This window comes from Phoenix dactylifera, chromosome 11 (assembly GCF_051530095.1).
Source record: "Phoenix dactylifera cultivar Ajwa chromosome 11, Ajwa_hap1_PhDact_Kaust_v1.1, whole genome shotgun sequence".
Taxonomy (NCBI): Eukaryota; Viridiplantae; Streptophyta; class Magnoliopsida; order Arecales; family Arecaceae; genus Phoenix; species Phoenix dactylifera.
Window position 1 is genome coordinate 6848677 of NC_143200.1, and position 19768 is coordinate 6868444.

Below are 19768 nucleotides of genomic sequence, written 5' to 3' on the forward strand. Positions count from 1 at the left end.
TTGTTATTTGTTACGAGGGAAGTTACACGTGGCGACCATCAAGGAAACTTGCCAACTGAACCTCGATAAGCCTAAATGGGCAGGAACAGCACCAACTAAGAACAGCAACAATTGGCCACGTCTGATCCGGCCAATATCCCAGCTACTTAAATTTTGGGCCCTCTCAAGGCTTTGGTTCTTCCCATTGAATAATTGCGGCTAGTAGTTGCTTAATATCCACTTTCTGTCTCTTATGATTGAGAAAAAGTTTCCTAGGTGGTTGAGCTTTCCTCTTCTTTGTTTCATTAATTTTTCTGTAAGTGACACAGTTCTCTGTTTTGCCAGGTGCGTATAACGGTTGCCCCTATACGCTCCTGCAAGGCCTTGTTTTGCTATGTTGTTTGATATAGCTTTCTTGTTTCTTTTGTATTATGATCATTTGACAAATAAAATGGTGGTTTCACACTTCATATAAAATGGTAGTGATCTACTCACCTTTTCTTCAAAAAAAAGAGAAAAAGAATGGGAACAATACGTAAGTCTAGCGCTCAATTACCTTGACTCGGGCGGACTGCTGCACACAACGCCGTTTTCTTATTAGGGCCTGCGTAAGATGCTGGAGAAGCATTCTCCCAAGAGGAGGACTGCAGCGAGGCTTTAGCTACATCGAGGGATCCTGTCAAGATGACCAGACAGAGCGAAGACATGCTGACACTATTCAACATTGATGCTAGTCCAGCATCCTCCTCCATCGGTACTTTGGTCACGCTCACATGGTTATATTTGGCGGCCTCATGCAAAGCATTTGCCTCGTCCCTGTTCCTCGCCCTCCCTTGCAAACTGGATGATGAGGGAGACCATCTTATCATCCGCAGCCCTTGCAGCACAATGCAATGGAGTGTCACTACAGGAAAATTGGGAAAAAGGCGACCCTTTTTTCCCGACGCTATCCACAAGCGTCGGGAAAGAAATACCCCAGGCCTCACATTTCCTCACGCTTCAATGAAGCGTCGGTGGCTCCTCCCCAAATACGACCCTCCCGATCGAGCTAGGTCCTGGCCTCCTTTTCCGGCTCTCCGCCTCCCCGAATACCCACCCTCCTTTTCCGGCTCTCCGCCTCCCCGAATACCCACCCGATCGAGCCCTAGCTAGCCCTCCTCTCCGGCACGAGCGGCTGCCTCCGCCCTCAAGCCTCCTCCCTCCTCTCCGGCGTCAACCGACAAGCCTTCAAGCCTCGAGCGAGCTTCACCTCCGCCCGAGGATCTTTCCGAGGATCTTCTCCTCGTCCCTCCTCTCCGGCTCCGACCGATTGGCCCTCAAGCGTTGATCGAGCTTCTTCTCCGCCCGAGGATCTTCTCCTTGTTCTTTGGAAGCGCCGATTCGAGGGATGCCCCCTCTTTCTCCTGTCAGCTATATACTTTACAGAAAGATGAAGAACTATAATTTCTTAAGATACTATGACAAATGATGAAGAGACGAAGAAGGGGCGGAAAGATCATTTCATGTTTTATATTTTTTATGTTTAGATCCGTAAATAACTCCCATTCTATAATTTCCTTCTATTATATCGAGCCCTAGCATCCAATCTAACCACCCCGTTCAAATGTTGACTAAGAGAAAATTGGATATATTGGTCACTTTTAGGCTGAAGGTAGATGATTATCATCAGAAGGGCAGCCGGTGTTGTCAATGACAATTGAGGACACAATTCTTTTGGTGCTATGCTATTTTATTTAGACCGTTACTTGCATTAATTCAGGAACCGCTTTGAGAATCTTGAAGATGTAGTAGTTCAATCCCCGATAGATTGGATTATGTTAATTTGGTTCTATTGCACTTTCGGCCTTAAAGCAGCTGTCGACCTGGTTGATGTTCCACACCTTTTTTCATATGGATAATTATTGGCAGTGAACAATCTGAGTATGTGCATATTGAGTCAGTGTTTTTTTTTTATTTTTTAATGAGTGTTTTCCTCTTATTCAATCTTCTGGAATTCTAATTGATTATTGGACAATCAATTACAGACTACCATAACCATCAACCTTTTTCCAACTATTTAGTGCCAGCTTTAGGACAATTAGTTATGAATATAATTTAAAATCAAGTTGATGCATTAACATGTCAAGGTTGATGACAGTTCATGAACTAATTTTTGTAAATATATTATATTAGTGAAATTGTTTAAAGAACTGTGCTGTCTGCTTCTTAACTGATGGATGAGAGCAGGTTAAGACATGCTGAGTCCCGTGATTGTTCAGCCTTCATTTGCACCTGCCGGCATGCTGCTTCTTGGGTACTGGCATTCAGAAAAGTGACAGTATCGTGGATGAACAGAATCCAGCTGCGGCGCACACGTTGGAATAGTGAAGGAAGCGAGCGGTGCAAGATTATGTAGCTATTTCTACCGCTTATGATGTCAAGGATTCTCAAAAGTGGGCTGTGAAAAACTAATAGGATTTAAAATATGCTTCTGCCACCAGAAATTTGGTTCCAACTTTGAACAGGCTGTTCGCTTTCATTTGCTCCAGCGATTAGATTTGATCTCGTCATCAGCCTGCCTTTGTTCCCAATTCCTTCCTTATCAGCATGGAGTTGCAGACTTTGTATTATAGGTTGATGTTCCTGGTAATTGGGTATTTCAGTGTGGGTTTGGGTGGGCAGTCCAGTTCCGGGTAGAAATTTTTAGCATCGTTAGTTGCAGGTTTTAGTTAGGTTGGTCCCAAGTAATACAATCTGGCTGTGAGCCGCCAGACAAAATAAAACAGAGATCTACAGAAGAGGGAGAGAATAGATTTGTCCAACTCGTTAGTTCGCCTTTAGTTTAACCATTTCGAGATGGTCGATGAATAAGAGACATCAAATTCCCCCGTGATGTATAGCTGCGTTTGGGACTAAGAGCATAAATTTATTAACCCTTTATTTAGTATAAATTTATCATTTAACCAAATATTGATTCTTTTTTGTACATACCAGGTAACAATATGCCCCGAGGGAGGCGATTTAGAGATGTGGAGTTCCAGCATTCTCAGGTGGGATCTACTTCTGAGCAGTCCCTGCAGTCCCAGCAGCCATATGAGCACCAGCAGCACGAGTCAGGATCTCAGCACGAGCCTCCTGTTGATTGCCCGGAGGATGAGCTCCGGATCCAGGGTAATTCGATTTAAAGTTCATATTTTATGTTCATATTTGTCTTTAACTTTTTAAGACATATTTTATTTAATTTGAATAGATGGACAAGGGACGGTGAGGACGAGACGGGGACCCACTCAAGCAAAGGATGTGTGGAAGCTTCCTCCGGGTGAGAAGATCATCATCCGATGCAACGAATTGGGGCAGCCCATCAATAGAGCTGGAAGTCTTCTATCAAGCTTTTTAGGATCGGTTGCACGCAAGGGTCAGCTGTGTCCGCTCAACTATACGAAGTGGAATGACATGCTTCCTTCGTATAAGGTTGAGCTTCTTAGACTTATAGAGGTAATGAATTGAATTTATTCTTTTTAATTCGACACCTCCTGTATATTAATTTGCTTAGTATTATAATTTTATTTTAAATGTTTAATATTATTATAACATTCTGAATCTTGTTGTAGGGTAAGTTTGTACTCCCTCCAGAGAGCCATGATTGGGTGCTAAAGTCCCTCAATCGTAAATGGAAAGAATATAAAGCAAAATTGAAGACGGACTTCAAGCGCGAAGGTATGACAGAGGAGAAGGTAAGACGGATTGTCTTTTTTTTCTTTTTTGAGTTGTTTTCCTGTAGAGATAGATCCTGTTGTTCTGGTAATTGCTGTTTATATTTCTGACTTAAGAGTTTTGAGCTGGCTGGGTAATTTGTTGTGCTGCTGAACATCCATTTCGGTGTTTTTCTTTGTTTTGCTGTTCCGCTTCTTTTAGCTGCCCTTACTCCTTCCCCTCCACCTTCCCTTCCTTTTTTATATTTCTTTAGTACTTCTTTCCCGTTTCATGGATCAGTAAGATGTATGGTGGATTTCCATGTTGAGAGCGAGCAAGCGAGGTTGTGGCTTAAATGCTTGGAAGATATAAATGAAGATCCACGTGATACAACTATAGAGGCTTTACTTTAATCGTATTAGCTTTGAGTGCAGGAGAAGGTCCATCAGAGTTCAGTGTTAGTCCATTAGCTTTAAGTGTCAAGATGTAAGAATATTTAGTGTTTCGAGCTTGGGCTGGCTTTTCTTGAGCTAAACATTTTATTTCTTGCTATGTGCAGGGGAGACAAGGACACGTCGGAAGAGGAGGAAGGCAAAGGTGGATGGTGCAGGGGGAGAGGCAAAGAAGAGGAGGCTCAGTGATCAGCAAGTCAAATTCTTGGAGATGAGCTTCGTGAAGGAGAAAAAATTGGAGTCAGGGAGGAAGGTGCACCTCGCCGGCGAGCTCGGCCTAGACCCGAAGCAGGTTGCGGTTTGATTCCAGAACCGAAGGGCGAGGTACAAGAACAAGCATCTGGAGGAGGAGTATCTCAAGCTTAAGTCGGCCCACGACACCGTCGTCGTCGAGAAATGCCACCTTGAGAATGAGGTCTGCTTCTCTCTTCCAAGTTACTATAGATGTGGTTTAGTATTCAAGAACTGCATCATATAAAGATGCTCCATAGTTATTGAGGCTCATCGGAGAAGATAACCAAGTATTTTGTTTGGCATGCAGCTTATGAAACTAAAGGAGAAACTTGCAGAGGCCGAAGTGTCCATGAGGAAGCTCTCCCAAGCAGTGAATGGAGCTTCTGGCTACAACGGTGGCGGCGGCGAGGGTGAGGGCAGCCCTACCTCGTCTTCTCAACAGTTACTTACCATCCTCTAGTTGGAGAATTTGGGGTGGATGGAGAAGCTGACCTCATGTACTGATGTACATACCAGAGTATAATTTTAGTAACTACATGATGGAGTGGGGTAATCTCTTTGGAATGTAAGAAACCATTATCAGTACTGTCATAATTTCGTGATTAATCCGTGTAAATTATGTCATTTTCGCTATTTTAAGTATTTTGACTGATAGAATCCTTCTCTAGTCATTGAACTTGTAAGTACACTTGAAGTAGGTTCTAATTTGTTGTAATTGTTTGCTCTCAATGTAATTCTAGCTGCAGTAGCTTCCAAAGTTTTATGAGAAAAAGAAGTATATAGTTGTATATCTCTTCTTTTTATTTTTGTAAATTCAAAGCTGGCAGCTTATAAGAACAAAGCTCTGGGTACCCTCCACTGACCATGTTTTAAATCCTTAAGAACAAGTAGGTTACTTTTCTGGTAAACGTTTTGCTTCTAAATGAGAAATAAAAAAAAGAAAGCACTGCGTTCTACATTTTTTTAGTTATTCTTTCTTTTTTTTAAAGTCAAGCTGGCAGCTCATATTAACAAAGTTCTTTTAAACCATATTCTCCTGGCAATGCTCTAACTTTCAGTCCAAACTGCAGTATTTACCATGTTGCTAACATGAGGCCTATGCTGTTTGATGTGGATTTGAAGGTTCAAGCAAGTTATCAAGGTGAGCATGTTCCTCTGGTTTCTCTGATGAGCAGATTGAATGGCAAAGCAATTATAGGACACCCTGTTCAAATTGAAATACTCAAAGAAGAACTGATCCACTTGTTTCTAGAAATCTTTTTGGTCTGGATGAAAATACAGCATGCCCACCCTGTTAGCCTTGGAGGTTGCAATTCTTCTGGTTCATTTATTCATAGTGGTTTTTCACCTTCTGTTACAGCATCCTCCTCTGCTGGAGTTCTTAGGCAGATACCTTGCAGAGTTGAGCTTACTTGACTATGGCTGTGTTCAGTTCTTGCCATCAGTAGCTGCTGCTTCAGCTCTTTTTTGTTGCAAGATTGACTGTTAATCGAAAATCCAACCCTTGGGTAAGAGCATGTTACTCCAAATGTTTATGGTTTCAGTTACAGGGCTTCTTAGTATATATACTGCCTGTCTTTCTTGGATTTAGAATCTTTCACTCAATCTCCAAGATGGACTTGTACCCAATCAAGATCCTCCTTTTTTATGTTTAAGCATAATAATATGTTAATCCTTGTTCATTGTCTATTTAGATGTTTTATAATTGTCGTCTGAAATTGAGTTGCTGTGTGATAGTTGAGCCTCTTAAGAAGACACCTGTGTCTTTTTCAAGGGACACAGCCTTGGATGGTGAAGATGCTGGTGGTCTTCAATATAGAGACAGAAAGCAAACCTCAAGTTCACAACTACCAGAAGTACGCAACCCATAGGTTTGACTATGCCGACGCTTTTAAGCGTCGGCATAGTCCAAAACAACATACGGCATGAAGCGTGGGTTGAAGTACGCCGACGCTTTTAAGCGTCGGGTTTGTATAAAATGAACGACGCTTAAAAGCGTCGGCATAGTCAAACACAAAATACGGTGGGGAGCGTGGGTTGAAGTACGCCGACGCTTTTAAGCGTCGGTTTTGTATAAAATGAACGACACTTAAAAGCGTCGGCATAGTCAAACACAACATACGGAGGGAAGCGTGGGTTGAAGTACGCCGACGCTTTTAAGCGTCGGGTTTGTTTAAAATGAATGACGCTTAAAAGCGTCGGCATAGTCCAACACAATACGGTGGGAAGCGTCGGTTGAAGTACGCCGACGCTTTTAAGCGTCGGGTTTGTATAACGTGAACGACGCTTAAAAGCGTCGGCATAGAGCGACGACGCTTTTTTGACGCGTCGGGTTAAACCCGACCCACGCCCACCTGCCCGACGTCTGACCCACGCTTTGTGATGCGTGGCTGGAAATTCGCCGACGCTTAAAAGCGTCGGGATAGACCAAAAAAAGCGCCGGGAGATATCCTTTCTTTTGTAGTGTGTCGAGCCTCGTGTTTGGTGCTGCCAAAAGAGAGATCTCTTTATGACATATCTCCTTGGCAATCTCGAGATGTCCTCGTCTAGCAGCTATATGGAGGACCGTGTTCCCCTCTAGTGTAACTCCAAGGAGGCAGCTGGTATTTTCTTATGTTGGAGCACCCACTGGTACTGTTATTGCAATCTCCCCGACCGAAGCTCTAGAAGAAAAATCTTCAGATCGTAGTAACTCATCCAGAATTCTTGTCACGCTCTCTTTTTTTTTGCTGATGGTAGTCATGCTCTCTTCGTTGGCCAAAGTTTCAGCAGTTGTGCTCCAAGGACTACTGCTCTAGCCTCCCCTATTTAGGTCAGTAGATGCCTTGTGATTCAAACCGCTGCCTAGAATTTTCCCACCTTCTGCTTGTCTTTGGCCCTTGAGTTGGGGAATTCCATCCTTTTACAATTCAACAAGATGCTATGTGTCGACAAGTTCCATGAAAACTAGTAAAAAAAATCTTCCCTCATGGAGAATAGTTAAATTAGGAGTTCATATCATTTACTATGCACGATTTGCACCGTAGAAAGTGGTACAATTCTGGATAGCCGCTACATTATCTAATCACAGAGATTGACGACTATCAAAAAAAGGCGGCCATTTTGATGTCATATATGGTGTATTATGAACCTTGTATACCATGCCATGTTTAAAAGCCACCATCTCCATAATCGGATGATGTGGCAACCATCCAGGACAGCAATGCAATATAAGCACCATAAAGAATCCTAGATCTTAAATTGCATGCACCCAAAAGTGAGTTTGGATCCTATGGTGCATATTTTACAAGAGAATCCAATACCAAAATTGCAATCTTCAGTACATGCCTTCATCATTTAATTCTATCTCAAAACCAAGTGAAGCTGTAATCTCTGCTCAGTCAAAGAAGGTCGAGAAAATTCCTGTCTATTTACAAGACAGCAAAAGAGCAAACATTTTATTGCCACGTCCATAAAAGCCAATATTTTTAGCATAGAGAGAAAAATTTACATGTGAAAAATAAAAAAGAGAGCATTAAAATATTACTCCCAATGCAATGCACAATCTATCTTTGGACATTCTGTCGGCCACCGATGCTAAAGTGCTGCTGCTAACAGAAAAAAGAGAGCATTAGGGCCGAATGTCATAAACAGAAAACTAATGAGATGTGCACAGGTCAGCCAATGAGGTCCATGAGGATCAAAATGTTTCTTATCATCCAGGTGTGTGGTTGGCCAAATACATTTTCTATAGCCTTGCCTGATTATTACTGTTTTCAGGAAAGTATAGAAGCTATAATTTGGCACCAGATAAGCAGGAATAGGGACTACGCCAGCAAAGACGCATAAAAGAACGCCGATACCGTTGTGGTTGAGAGGCAACACTACATATATACCCATCGCGAATGCAGTGAACATGCCCGCAAATGCCACCCATAGACAAACTAGAGCCCCGCCAAGGACTTCTAGGCGATGACGTGAATCAATTGTCGATATTCCTGAATGGATGAGCCAGACTGTGGCTAACATGGAGGAGACCATCGCGGCGGCATCTGAGACTAGGAATACATTGAAGGCATACTCTTTTGCTAGAACTGCTGTGCCACGGCCTGGATGATCATCTTGTATGTACCCCCCGGGGACGGTGAAAGCAGCAGCAAATGTGACCGTAGCAATCAACACCATAACAATCCCAATATTTTTGGCAAATTCTATCCGTCGCCCGATTGCGTTGCCCTCGACGTTGGATGATTTTTTTTTGAACTTATCCTCGCCGGACAGCTTCTCTTTGGTCTCATCACTGGATAATTTACCGCTCTCTAAATCATGCAATTCTCGTGGACTGGGCAGAGCCTTTGTTAAAGCCAAGCAGCTGGCAATGCAGAATTTTGAATTCTACGGTGCAAGAAAAATTTTAGAACATAAAAGGAAAGATCAGTTGAAAGATTGAGAGCACTACAGCTTATGCGCGCGCGAGAGAGAGACTACGGCTTGTGATGTATGGCAAGCAAAACATGCACGAGGTCGTTAAGAGTTTTACCGTCCAGAATTGCAGCTGGCCTTCATCCAACATTCCGTAAGCCAAGTCGAGAGGGGTGAAGCCGTCGTGGTTGATAACGTTGACGCATACAGTTTTGTCCCGGAGAAGAAAATGCATGCTCGCTTTGTCACTGTTTTTAACAGCCGTGTGTAACAGCGTGTTTCCCTCGTTATCCTGGTCATTTAACAGCTTCCTGAGATCCGGTCTCTTGGAGATAATTTTCTTGACCGCATATAAGTTTCCCCATTGGAATGCAACTTGAAGAAAATTCCTCCCCCTTCCGTCTAATAATTCATCTGTATCCGGGCATTGTTCTAAAATCTGATTAAGCATACGAACATTTCCCCTTCTAGCTGCCATGTGTATGGAAAATGAGCCATTGGCATCTGGTTGGTAGGCTGTAGAGGGATCGCGCTTTAATAATAGCTTCACCGTATCATGATGACCATCTAAAGCTGCATAATGAAGAGGAATTCCCCCAGAAGAATCGACACCTTTGGCAAGCATGGGCTTCCGATCCAATAAGACTCGTGTAATTTCTATCACGTAAGCATCATGAAAGGTATCGTGAGTACTTGTGTTAGACAAGTGCATCTATTAAGATATTTAGTCAAATGGTGAATCATCACAAGAACACTAAAAGAAGAAAAAATCAAAGTTTGTTATTTGTTATGAGGGAAGTTACGCAAGGTGACCGAAAGTTGCCGACTGAACCTCGATAAGCCTAAATGGGCAGGAACAGCACCAGCTAAGAAGGAGGCCAAGCTGATCCACTCGATCACATCCGGTCCCGACAACATCCCGGTTACTTCATTTTTGGGCCAATCCCTTAATTTCAATAAAAGTCAGTTGGCAATCTTGCCTCACTTACCATCAAAAAAAAAAGAAGAGGCCAATCTCTTAAGGTTCGGGTTCTTCCTAGCTAGTGAATAATTGCGGTAAGTAGTTGCTTAATTCCCACTTTTTGGATCTTCTGAGGTTGAGGGAAAGATTCCTAGGTGGCTGTGCTTTTCTTTTCTTTGTTTCATTATTTTTTCTGTAGGTAAGATAGATCTATTTTGGTGGGTGTGTACAGCGGTTGCCTGTACGCTCTCGAAAGGCCTTGTTTTGCTGTATTATTGGATATAGCTTCCTTGTTTCTTTTGTATTATGATCATTACATAAATGAAATGGTGGTTTCATATATACTTCGTATGACAAGGTGGTGTTCTAAGCACGTTTCTGCAACAACAAAAAAAGCGAGATCAATATGTAGGTCGAAAGCTCAATTACCTCGACTCAGGAGAACAGCTGCATGCAACGCCGTTTTCTTGTTAGGGCCTGCATAAGATTCTAGAGAAGGATTCTCCCAATCCCAGGAGGAAGATCGTAGCAAGGCTTTGGCTACATCGAGAGATTCTATCGCGATGGCCAGATAGAGCGGAGACATGCCGGCATCATTAAGCATGGAAGCCAGTCTGTCATCGTTTGGCATGGGTGGCAGTCTGGCATCCGCATCCATCAGTACTTCGGCCACGCTCGCATGGTTATATTTGGCGGCCTCGTGCAAAGCATTTGCCTCGTCCCTGTTCCTCGCCCTCAGCACTCTCCTTTCTTCGATCTCACCCTCCCTTGCAGAGTGGATGATGAGGGAGACAATCTGGTCATACCCAGCCCTTGCAGCGCAATGCAATGGAGTGTCGAGCCTCGTGTTTGGTGCTCCCAAAAGAGAGATCTCTCTATGGCAGATCTTCTTGGCAATCTCGAAATGACCTCGGCTAGCAACTATATGGAGGGCCGTGTTCCCCTCCAGTGTGACTCCAAGGAGGCAACGGGTATCTTCTTGTGTTGGAGCATCCTCTCGTACTATTATTGCGATCTCCCCCACTGAAGCTCCAGAAGAAAAATCTCTTGGTCGTAGTAACCCATCCAGAATTCTTTTATCTCCTGATCTTGCTGATTTGAGCAATATAGGATTCATGGATATGCGAAAGGGTGGAACTTCGCCCAGAGGAACTTCAAAATTGGAATCTGTTTGTGCTGTTGTGCTAGTCATGCTCTCCTCGGCTTTAATTTCGGTAGCTTTGTGTGCTCCAAGGACTGCTATCTATCTTTTAATTGAAGGGGCTCGGCTATAGTTTCAGTGTACTCGAAAGACCTCTCTCTCTCTCTCTCTCTCTTGAAGGGGAGGCGATAAACCCATCCAAATTTATTTATGGAGAAGTATGCACAAAAGGCAAGCAAAAGTGACAACAAAAGACTCGCCACTTTTCTTACCTCAGAGTGAACGACACGTTGGTGGTGCCAGCCCCCACGAAACTTCCCGCTCTCCTCCATTGCGGGCCCCAGCTGGACATCCATGCATCTCTTCTGGATGGTCGCTGCAAAGAGAGACTTAGGCCTCGAGAGGGGTCAAGGTCTTCCTAAAATAATCCAACCCAACTTAAATAAGTAACACCACTTGCAGTACGAACAAAGAAAGACTCGAACCTCCAGAGGCGTTAAGGTCTCCCAAAAATAACCCACTCCACCTTATATAAGTGGCAAACAAAAAAGACCACTTTCTTACGGCAACATCGCGAAACGTACCACATGGCATTGCAGCAACCATCCAGGAAGAGATGCATGGATGTCCAACTGGGGCCCGTAATGGAGGAGAGCGAGAAGTTTCGTGGGGTCTGGCGCAAACGTGGCCTCTTTTGTTTGTCGCTTATATAAGGTGGGGTGGGTTATTTTAGAGAGACCGAAAGCGAGCTCACTAAAAAAAATATATATATAATAATAAAATTTTTTAATTAATACAAAATATTTTAAAATTTATTTAAATATAATTTAGCTAGCTGTTTATAAAAAGAATTTAAAATTTTTAACTTTAAAAATAGATTGAAACTATCAATATTAAAATATTCACAGTGCTTTAAAAAAATTTAAAAATTAAAACAATATTTTTTCTAATCTAAAACAAACTATAAAGTTATTCAAAAAGCTGGCATTTCTAGCAAAAATCATTAAGCATAAATAAATCCAAACAAAATATGAACTGAACAAACTTAAAATACATGAGAAAATCAAATTGGAAAATAAAATAATCAGGCACCATAGCAGTCAGCCGTTACAGAGAAACGACTCGGTCTTCTTTACAGATCTGATGTGCATGTCTTCTCATAGGACTTCTACAAATTATAAAAAAATATGGATCTGGCAATGTGTCAACTGTCAATCCAACACAAAGTTTCTTTCACCGTCACCTAGAATGAATATTTTCTTTAAACTATTTTTGAAAAAAAAATTCCTAAAAAAACTTTTTTAAAAAAAGCAAATCTATTTTAGAAATAAAAAAAATCATTAAATTCCTAATTTCTCCGAACTCCAGACAAAGACGAAAAGTCGGATTAGTGATTCTAAATTGAAAGATTCATGTAACTCCAACCAAATTTCTTAGTCTTTCCTCGTATTCATCTCTAAGAGACTTAAAACCCCAGGAACAGATACTCGTGAGTCCTCTTAGGACCCAAAAGCCAAGCAAACCCTTCAAAATCTCTCTTTCATCCAACAAAATGGTAACTTTAGATTCTAGAAGGGGAGGAAAAAAAAAAAACCTACAAACTGTTCTGTTCTTACTAAAATTCTCAAAAAAAAAAAAAAAACTGACATATGGCTTTACAAAACTAACAAAAAAAAAAAAAGAAAAGAAAGAACAGAATTATTAAAATTAAAAAGACGCAATGTTCCTCACCTTCTACTCACCTTCTAAAATGGACTTCCTTGGCAAACATCCCCCCATGAGGATCTGGCGGGACCACTTCTTGAGAGCCTTGAGGGAGACGTGGCGGTGGCGCTTCCGGTACTCGCGGAGGTCGCCGGAGGTGCAGACCTCGGTGATGAAGTTGAGGGTGCTGCGCTCGGAGTCCATCCACACCCGGTACAGCGCGATGATGTTCTCGTGCCGGACCTCGGCGAAGAGCCGGTCCATCATCGCTCGGTCCTCGCTGAAGCTTCGGTACCGCACCTGGTTCCACGCCACCTCGATCCTCCCCCCCGGTCGAACGCCCTGTACACCTTCTTCACCGCCCCGGCACCAAGAAGGTCGCCGTACCGCCCGTACCTCCCCGTCGGGTCCACCTCCAGGAACGGCGCCGCGTCCTTGTCCGCCGCCGCCGGATCCGTCGCCTCCACGCACGGCATCCTCACTATCGCTCCGATTCTCCGACCGATGAAATCAAATCAAAATCCTAGCCTTTTCCCCCAACAAAGAACATCAGAGCAGAAAACCCGAGCTTGGAGCGCGATCTTGAGATCGGGGAAGCAAGATAGAGCGAAGAATACCTCCAAATCCGGCAGAGAGTCTCGCAGAAACACTAGATCGCGACAGCTGGGGCGGATCAAATAAAGGTCAAGGACAAACAGAATAGGGGTTAGACTGCGGTGGGCGTTGGCGTTTGTGCCGGGGCCTTAGGTCGTCCAAGAGGTCGCCTAGAGGTTGGGTTGGCCCTACTTTATCCTTTAGAGGCCCAAGGCTTTTTTTTATTGCTGCAGGGCCAACTGTTGAGTGGTGTCACTTATTATTGTAATAATAATTTTGGATGAAAATAGGTTATAAGTCAAATCGGATCCAAATTTTTTGAGTTGGATCCACGTAGGATCCAAATTTTTTAGATTGGGTCAACATTATACATAAATCTAATTCGACTCGACCCAAGTGACCCATTAAATCAAAAATTGTAGCAGTGGATCCGACCTGACCAAATCCGATTTTCTATTGAATTGTGTCTGTGTCTGTTGCCCAAAAAGACAACCCGGGGGGGGGGGGGTGAATTGGGTTTAAAGTAATTATTGCAATTAAAAAACCTTGTGAGTAACTAATTAAAACTTATTGCAAGTGGATTAATTAGTTACTATATGCAGTGGATGAAGGGAAAGGAAGAGACAATGAAACAATCACAAACACAAGAGATTTTATAGTGGTTCGGAGCTAACCCTTGCTCCTACGTCCACTCCCCAAGCCTCACTTGGGAGTTCACTATAATCCCTCGGATTACAGCCGGTTGTTTTACAAGCTCACAACCCAACTTGTTGTTTTACGAGATCACAACGAACTCGGTCGGTTTTCACAGGCTCACCGACTAGAACCACCCGATTGTTTTTCCGGGATCACAATCAAACTCTTACACCGTTGGTTTTAACCTCGGCTCACCAACAAACCTTAACACCCTTGATTCAATCTCCTGATTGAATCAAGTAAGAAAAACAGTTTGAAACAAGTAAAAAAGAAAGCTTCTTAAAAAGCGTATTTAGACAATATAAACAAAGAAGAGTTAGAAGCCCTCAAACAGATTTTTGGAGGTGGAGAAAGGGGCTTCTCAAACTCTTTGACTCCTCTTGAATGTGCTGAAGATTTGCTGTCAGGAGGAGAGCCTTGAATGTGAGGAAGACGGTTGGAGAGTAGACTTCAATGCACTTCTTCCTTCTTTCTCTTGTATTTACTCTAGAGAGGCTTTGGTTGGTGGAAATCTCTTTTGCTTTGAATGGAGTCTCTCTCTATTACTCTATTACTGTTCACTCTGGCTATTTAAGCCATCCCCAACGAAAACTAGCCGTTAGACACACATTTATGGCCGTTCTGCACACTCTGCAACTCCTGACAAAGTGTCCGTTGGGATCGGAGTCGACTCGCTCGATCTGGAGTCGACTCGCTCGATCTGGAGTCGACTCGGCTGTTGCTGGAGTCGACTCATGCTTTACTGGAGACGACTCGGCCACTGTTCAAAATTTGAAATAAAGTGCCGTCCCGTTCTGGAGTCGACTCGGCTGAACCTGGAGTCGACTCGCCAATGTCCGGATATGACTTTCCCTTCTGGAGACGACTCGTTCTTCAGGATTCCACAAATCATTCTTTCGGTTTTACTTCCTCGAGTCGACTCGGATTCTCTTGGAGTCGACTCGGTTCTCAAAGCTGGAAAGACAGGTCTTCTGTCTTTGAACTTGAACTATCTCGGAGTCGACTCGGACTTTGCGGGAGTCGACTCGCCTCTCAGACACCGAAAAACTGCTCTTCTGTCGTTGGAGTTGAACTGCCTCGGAGTCGACTCGGACTTTGCGGAAGTCGACTCGGCTCTCAGACACCGAAATACTGGTCTTTTGTCTTTGGAGTTGAACTGCCTCGGAGTCGACTCGGACTTTGCGGGAGTCGACTCGGCTCTCAGAGATCGAAGTTGGCTCTCTGACTTTTAGTCTTGCATTTCTCTGTGAGTCGACTCTTGCTTCCTTAGGAGTCGACTTGCTAGTCGTCGGAGTCGACTCGAGTTCTTCTGGAGTCAACTCGGCTCTCAGAGTCCAAAACGACTTCTCTGTCTTTCTATCTGTTACTCCATGGAGTCGACTTGTACTTTGCTGGAGTTGACTCGGCAAGCATCGGAGTCGACTCTAATTCTTCAAGAGTCGACTCGGTGACAGGGTCTGAGATTTATCTTTCTGTCCTGCTGTCTGTTCTCAGTCGGAGTCGACTCGTAATGTGCCGGAGTCGACTCGAGCTTGTGCCAGTGCTTCTGATACACTTGGAGTCGACTCATAATCTTCCGGAGTCGACTCGAGCTTCAGACTTTGGTTCAAATTGATTTCCATACTTATCCAAAATGTATTGAACCAAAGCTAGAGACACTTAAACATAAATTCACAAATATTTGACTGAAACACTAGATTGAATTCATTAGTATAACATAAGATATACTCAAATATTTTGAGCTCATCAAAATCAAATAGGGTTATAATCAATCACTCCACAATCTCCCCCTTTTTGATGATGACAAAACATTGAGTATTTATAAAGTGAATTGCTCAACCAAAAGAAGATTTATAATAAAGTTTTGAAATGAATTCAAGTGTCTAGTCATTTAATTTATCCAAAATTGAAAGGTGTGAAACAGTAAATTCTGAAGTTAAAGCTCCCCCTTTCATTTGGAATTATATAAGCCTTCATGTCATGCAATCAATTGTTTGGCTTATATATGTTTAATGAATTTGCTTTCTTAAGATTTCAGATTCTCCCCCTCAACACATGCATTCAATTTTGTTTAAATTCTCTGAATTTTCTTTTAGTGTATTGAAGCTTTTGAGCTTAAATTTTTGGTTTTAGAGGGAAAATCTGCCAATTTGTTCTTGAGTATGATTCAACTAATCTCCGAATATTCCTTGAATAGATTCTGGAGATTACTCCTTTAGGAGCCCCAACAGAAAGATAATGAGCCTTGAGGTATCGAATCCACTTAGAACAAATTACTTTGTGCTTTAAAAATTTTCTTTTTATTGATTCCCTTTACATTTCAATTCAATATATTTTCTCCCCCTTTTTGTCATCATAGCAAAAAGGCAGAAAGCACAGTAAAGTACAAGAACTCAAGAATGCACAATTTTTGAAAGAAATTTCTACTCATTGTATTTAATTCAAATTTGTGTACAAGTGTGAGTACATATCAAGTGAGTCCTCAAGGGATTGTACAATATAAAGTAAAAAGAACAAACAACTCTAGCCCTTGCTCAGTCTAGTGTGTTTGATGACCATGCTTAATCCCTCATTGATGTTTCCTAGTTGTTCAAGTATCTCCGAGGTGGTTCTAGACTGAATCGAAGAAATGTGGTTGACACTCTCCTGGAGGGTGTCCAATCTGGAGAGCAGTGCATGGGCGAGCTTCTCGGCACCCTGGCTCTGGCTTCCTAGCTCTTGTCTGATGCCGTCTCGCATCTTCTTCGTGTCGTCCTTGACGTCACTCATATTCCAGTATTGAGCTTGGACCAGGCTGCGCACATTTGATATCTCCTCCCGCAAGTGCGCAGTCATCTCGGCTACTGCTGCCAGGGAGGGAACAATCTCGGTGGAGGGAGCACTCGAAGGACCTCGGAGCTCCCTCAGCAACTCATCTCTGAGTTCCCTCACTATCTCCTGCCGCAACTCACGAAGCTGCTCAGAAGAAATGCGGACCTCCAGTGGTTGCTGCTGAGTAGATGGGGCAGTGGAGGTGGAGGGCTCTGTATGTGCAGGACCAGAGGTAGAAGGATGGGTGGGTAGATCTGTATGATGGTCCTGGTCATGGTCAGAGGTAGGAGAGTGATGAGTGGTAGGGTCAGAAGATGTGGATGGTCTCCGTACCCAGACTCCCTCTACTCTATGGAATCCCATCCGATGAAGGGTTTCCTCACCCATGCGATCTGTAAACCGCAGTGAGCGAGAGGGTTCCCCCTCAGGAATGGGGACCTCTAACTCCCGAAATATCAGAGTGAACAACATGCCATATGGGAGACTGAGCCTAGGTTTATCTAGGGGCTCACAGAGGTACTTGTAGACAAGTTTTGGAAAGTGGATGAGAGTGTCTTGGAGGAGGTAGAACATCAGAGCTAGGTCTCTCTCCGAAATGAAGTCAAATCTACCTGTCTTCAGGAAGAGAGTCCTAGAGATAATACTAAGGAGAAGTCACATTTCAGTCGAAAGCTGATTTGCGAACACCTCCTCTATGGGGGACACTGGTGGACTCCCTAGAATGGCCGTAAGGGCCTCTGTCCTGTCAGAGGGGTGTGTGGAAACAATCCCCTCACTCGAGAGATGGAGGACTCGTGCAATAAAGTCCTCCGAGATGAATACAGGGACACCCATAACAGTTCCCTGGATACCCCCGCCTACCCGTGCCACCGAACCATAAAACTCCCTAACAAGCCCTGGATAGGTAGGGAGGTCAAGTGTGCAGAAAAACTCTAAACCTTGGGCTCTAAGGTGATGCTCTAGGTTGAACCCTTCCCGGGAGAGGAAGTCGAAGTTGACTTGCCTCCCGGTAGAGACAACCTTCCCGGCGCATAAGCGCGAGGGAACCGGCCTCAATTCTGCGCCGGGTCACTATGAAACCTAGAAATTTGCCTGAGGTAACTCCGAACGCGCACTTTGCTGGGTTGAGCTTCATTCGGTACCTCCTGAGCTTGAAGAATATTTCGTTGAGGTTGGCTACATGGTGCTCCGCCGCTCGGCTCTTCACCAGCATGTCATCCACATAGACTTCCATATTTCGGCCGATCTGGTCCTCAAAAATTTGGCTGACCAGCCTCTGATATGTGGCTCCAGCGTTCTTCAGACCGAAAGGCATCACCTTGTAGCAATAGGTGCCCTTGTCGGTGATGAAGGCCGTCTTCTCCTCGTCTTCTGGCGCCATTCGGATTTGATTGTATCCTGAGAAGGCGTCCATGAAGGTCAGCAATTGATGTCTTGAGGTGGAATCGACGAGCTGGTCGATGCTTGGAAGGGGAAAACTATCCTTCGGGCAGGCCTTGTTCAGGTCAGTGTAGTCCACGCACATGCGCCATTTTCCATTGGCCTTCTTCACGAGGACTATGTTGGCGAGCCAGTCTGGGTAGGAGACCTCCCGGATGAAGCCAACTTCAAGGAGTTTATCCACTTCCTCGGTTGCAGCTCGTTGTCGTTCCGAGGCAGAGCCCCTTTTTTTCTGCTTTACAGGTCTGCTGGTCGGCTTCACCTGGAGTCGATGGACCATGACCTCAGGGTCAATTCCTGGTACGTCGGCGGGCGACCAGGCGAAGACATCAGCATTGTCCCGCAGGATGCTGATGAGGTGATCCCTCTCGCGGACGCCAAGGCCGGAGCCGACCTGCACAGTTAGCTCGGAAAAATTTTCTCGTAGAGGAACTTGAACGAGAAGCTCACCGGGCTCTACTTGCTTCTTCCAGAGGTTGTCCCTTGCGTCCAGGGTTTCTATGGGTAGCGAGGGGCCCGTTGCCTGAGTTGGCGCCTCGGTTGGTTGCTTCACTCTGTGAGCCGCCATGTAGCACTGCTTGGCAACCAGCTGATCCCCGCGGACCTCGCCTACTCCTTGGCCGGTGGGGAATCGCATGAGTAGATGGCGGGTTGAGACCACGGCTCGGAGGGCATTTAGCCCTGGCCGCCCAAGGATGGCGTTGTAGACTGAGGGTAGACGGACCACAAGAAAGTCCGTCCTCACAGTGCTTTCCTGGGGAGCGAGGCCGACCGTAACAAGAAAGCTGACCTCACCCTCGACTGGGACCGAGTCTCCGGTAAACCCGACCAGTGGGGTATTAATTTTTCGGAGCTGTCCTTCTGGTAACCCCATTTTTTGGTAGGCATGGTAGTACAAAACGTTGGCTGAACTTCAATTGTCAACTAGGACACGTTTTACATCAAATTTATTTACAATCATGGAGATGACCACAACGTCATCGTGGGGGGTCTCAACCCCTTCCAAGTCCTCGTCCGAGAACGAAATGACTTCAGCAGTACGTGGGCGCTTCGGAGAGATTCCTTCTTGGGCTGATCCTCCTGCCGGGGCTCCTCCGATTACATTGATGGTGCCGGCGATAGGCCTGTTGTCATCCGGATTTTCGGACGGTGTGGCGTTTTCCGCTGGCCTCCTTTCCTCACGTCGGTTCCTTACGAACCGATTGAGCACTCCGCGGCGAATAAGCGCCTCTATCTCGTCCCGGAGCTGAAAGCAATCCTCCGTGTCGTGCCCGCGGTCTCGGTGGAAGCGGCAGTACTTCCTGAAATTGCGAGGGACTCCTGTATCCCGCATAGGAGGCGGAGGTCGGAAGAAGTCCCGACCTTCGATTTCCATCAACATTTCGGCCCGGGGAGCATTGACAGGAGTGTAATTCTCGTACCTCCCCGGGTATGTCCGAGGCCGCGGTGGGGACCTTGGTTGAGGTGGGGTCCTCCGTTGAGGTTGTCCCCGCTGCCGAGGCGGGCTTCTCAGTCGGGGGAGGTTCTTCTCTCGGCGGGGGGATCGGCTTCTTTGGTGGCCGCGCTCCTCGCGGCGTTTCTTCTGCTTCCTTGAGGCGGGCTCAATCGCACCCCGCCTGGAGGCGATTGCCTCCTCGGCCTTAGCATACTTCTGAGCTCAGGCCAGCATCTCGGTGAAGTCAG

General features: G+C 44.8%; 1 protein-coding gene and 1 pseudogene across 4 annotated transcripts; one reads left to right on the plus strand and one right to left on the minus strand.

Annotated features, from left to right (window-relative positions):
- The first annotated feature begins 2897 nt into the window (after positions 1–2897).
- On the plus strand, positions 2898–5093 carry LOC149751613 (uncharacterized; annotated as a pseudogene). The gene is made up of 6 exons (XR_016397837.1): positions 2898–3129; positions 3209–3453; positions 3570–3759; positions 4086–4137; positions 4185–4518; positions 4645–5093. The product of XR_016397837.1 is annotated as an uncharacterized LOC149751613 (transcript).
- A 2634-nt stretch (positions 5094–7727) lies between these two features.
- LOC103698346 (protein ACCELERATED CELL DEATH 6-like) lies at positions 7728–13277 on the minus strand. Of its 3 annotated transcripts, XM_039128316.3 has the most exons (4): positions 12583–13277; positions 10129–11216; positions 8857–9395; positions 7728–8711 (listed from the first exon to the last, which is right to left on the minus strand). In XM_039128316.3, exons 2-4 carry the CDS (start codon positions 10889–10891, stop codon positions 7914–7916), a joined length of 2100 nt encoding a protein of 699 aa, XP_038984244.2. In that variant the 5' UTR covers positions 10892–11216; positions 12583–13277; the 3' UTR covers positions 7728–7913. The 3 variants fall into 3 exon arrangements, with proteins under 3 accessions (XP_038984244.2, XP_089782416.1, XP_089782417.1); XM_089926290.1 differs by lacking the exon at positions 10129–11216 and having other exon boundaries at positions 12583–13276; XM_089926291.1 differs by lacking the exons at positions 10129–11216; positions 12583–13277 and adding an exon at positions 9571–9773.
- Positions 13278–19768: the final 6491 nt, after the last annotated feature.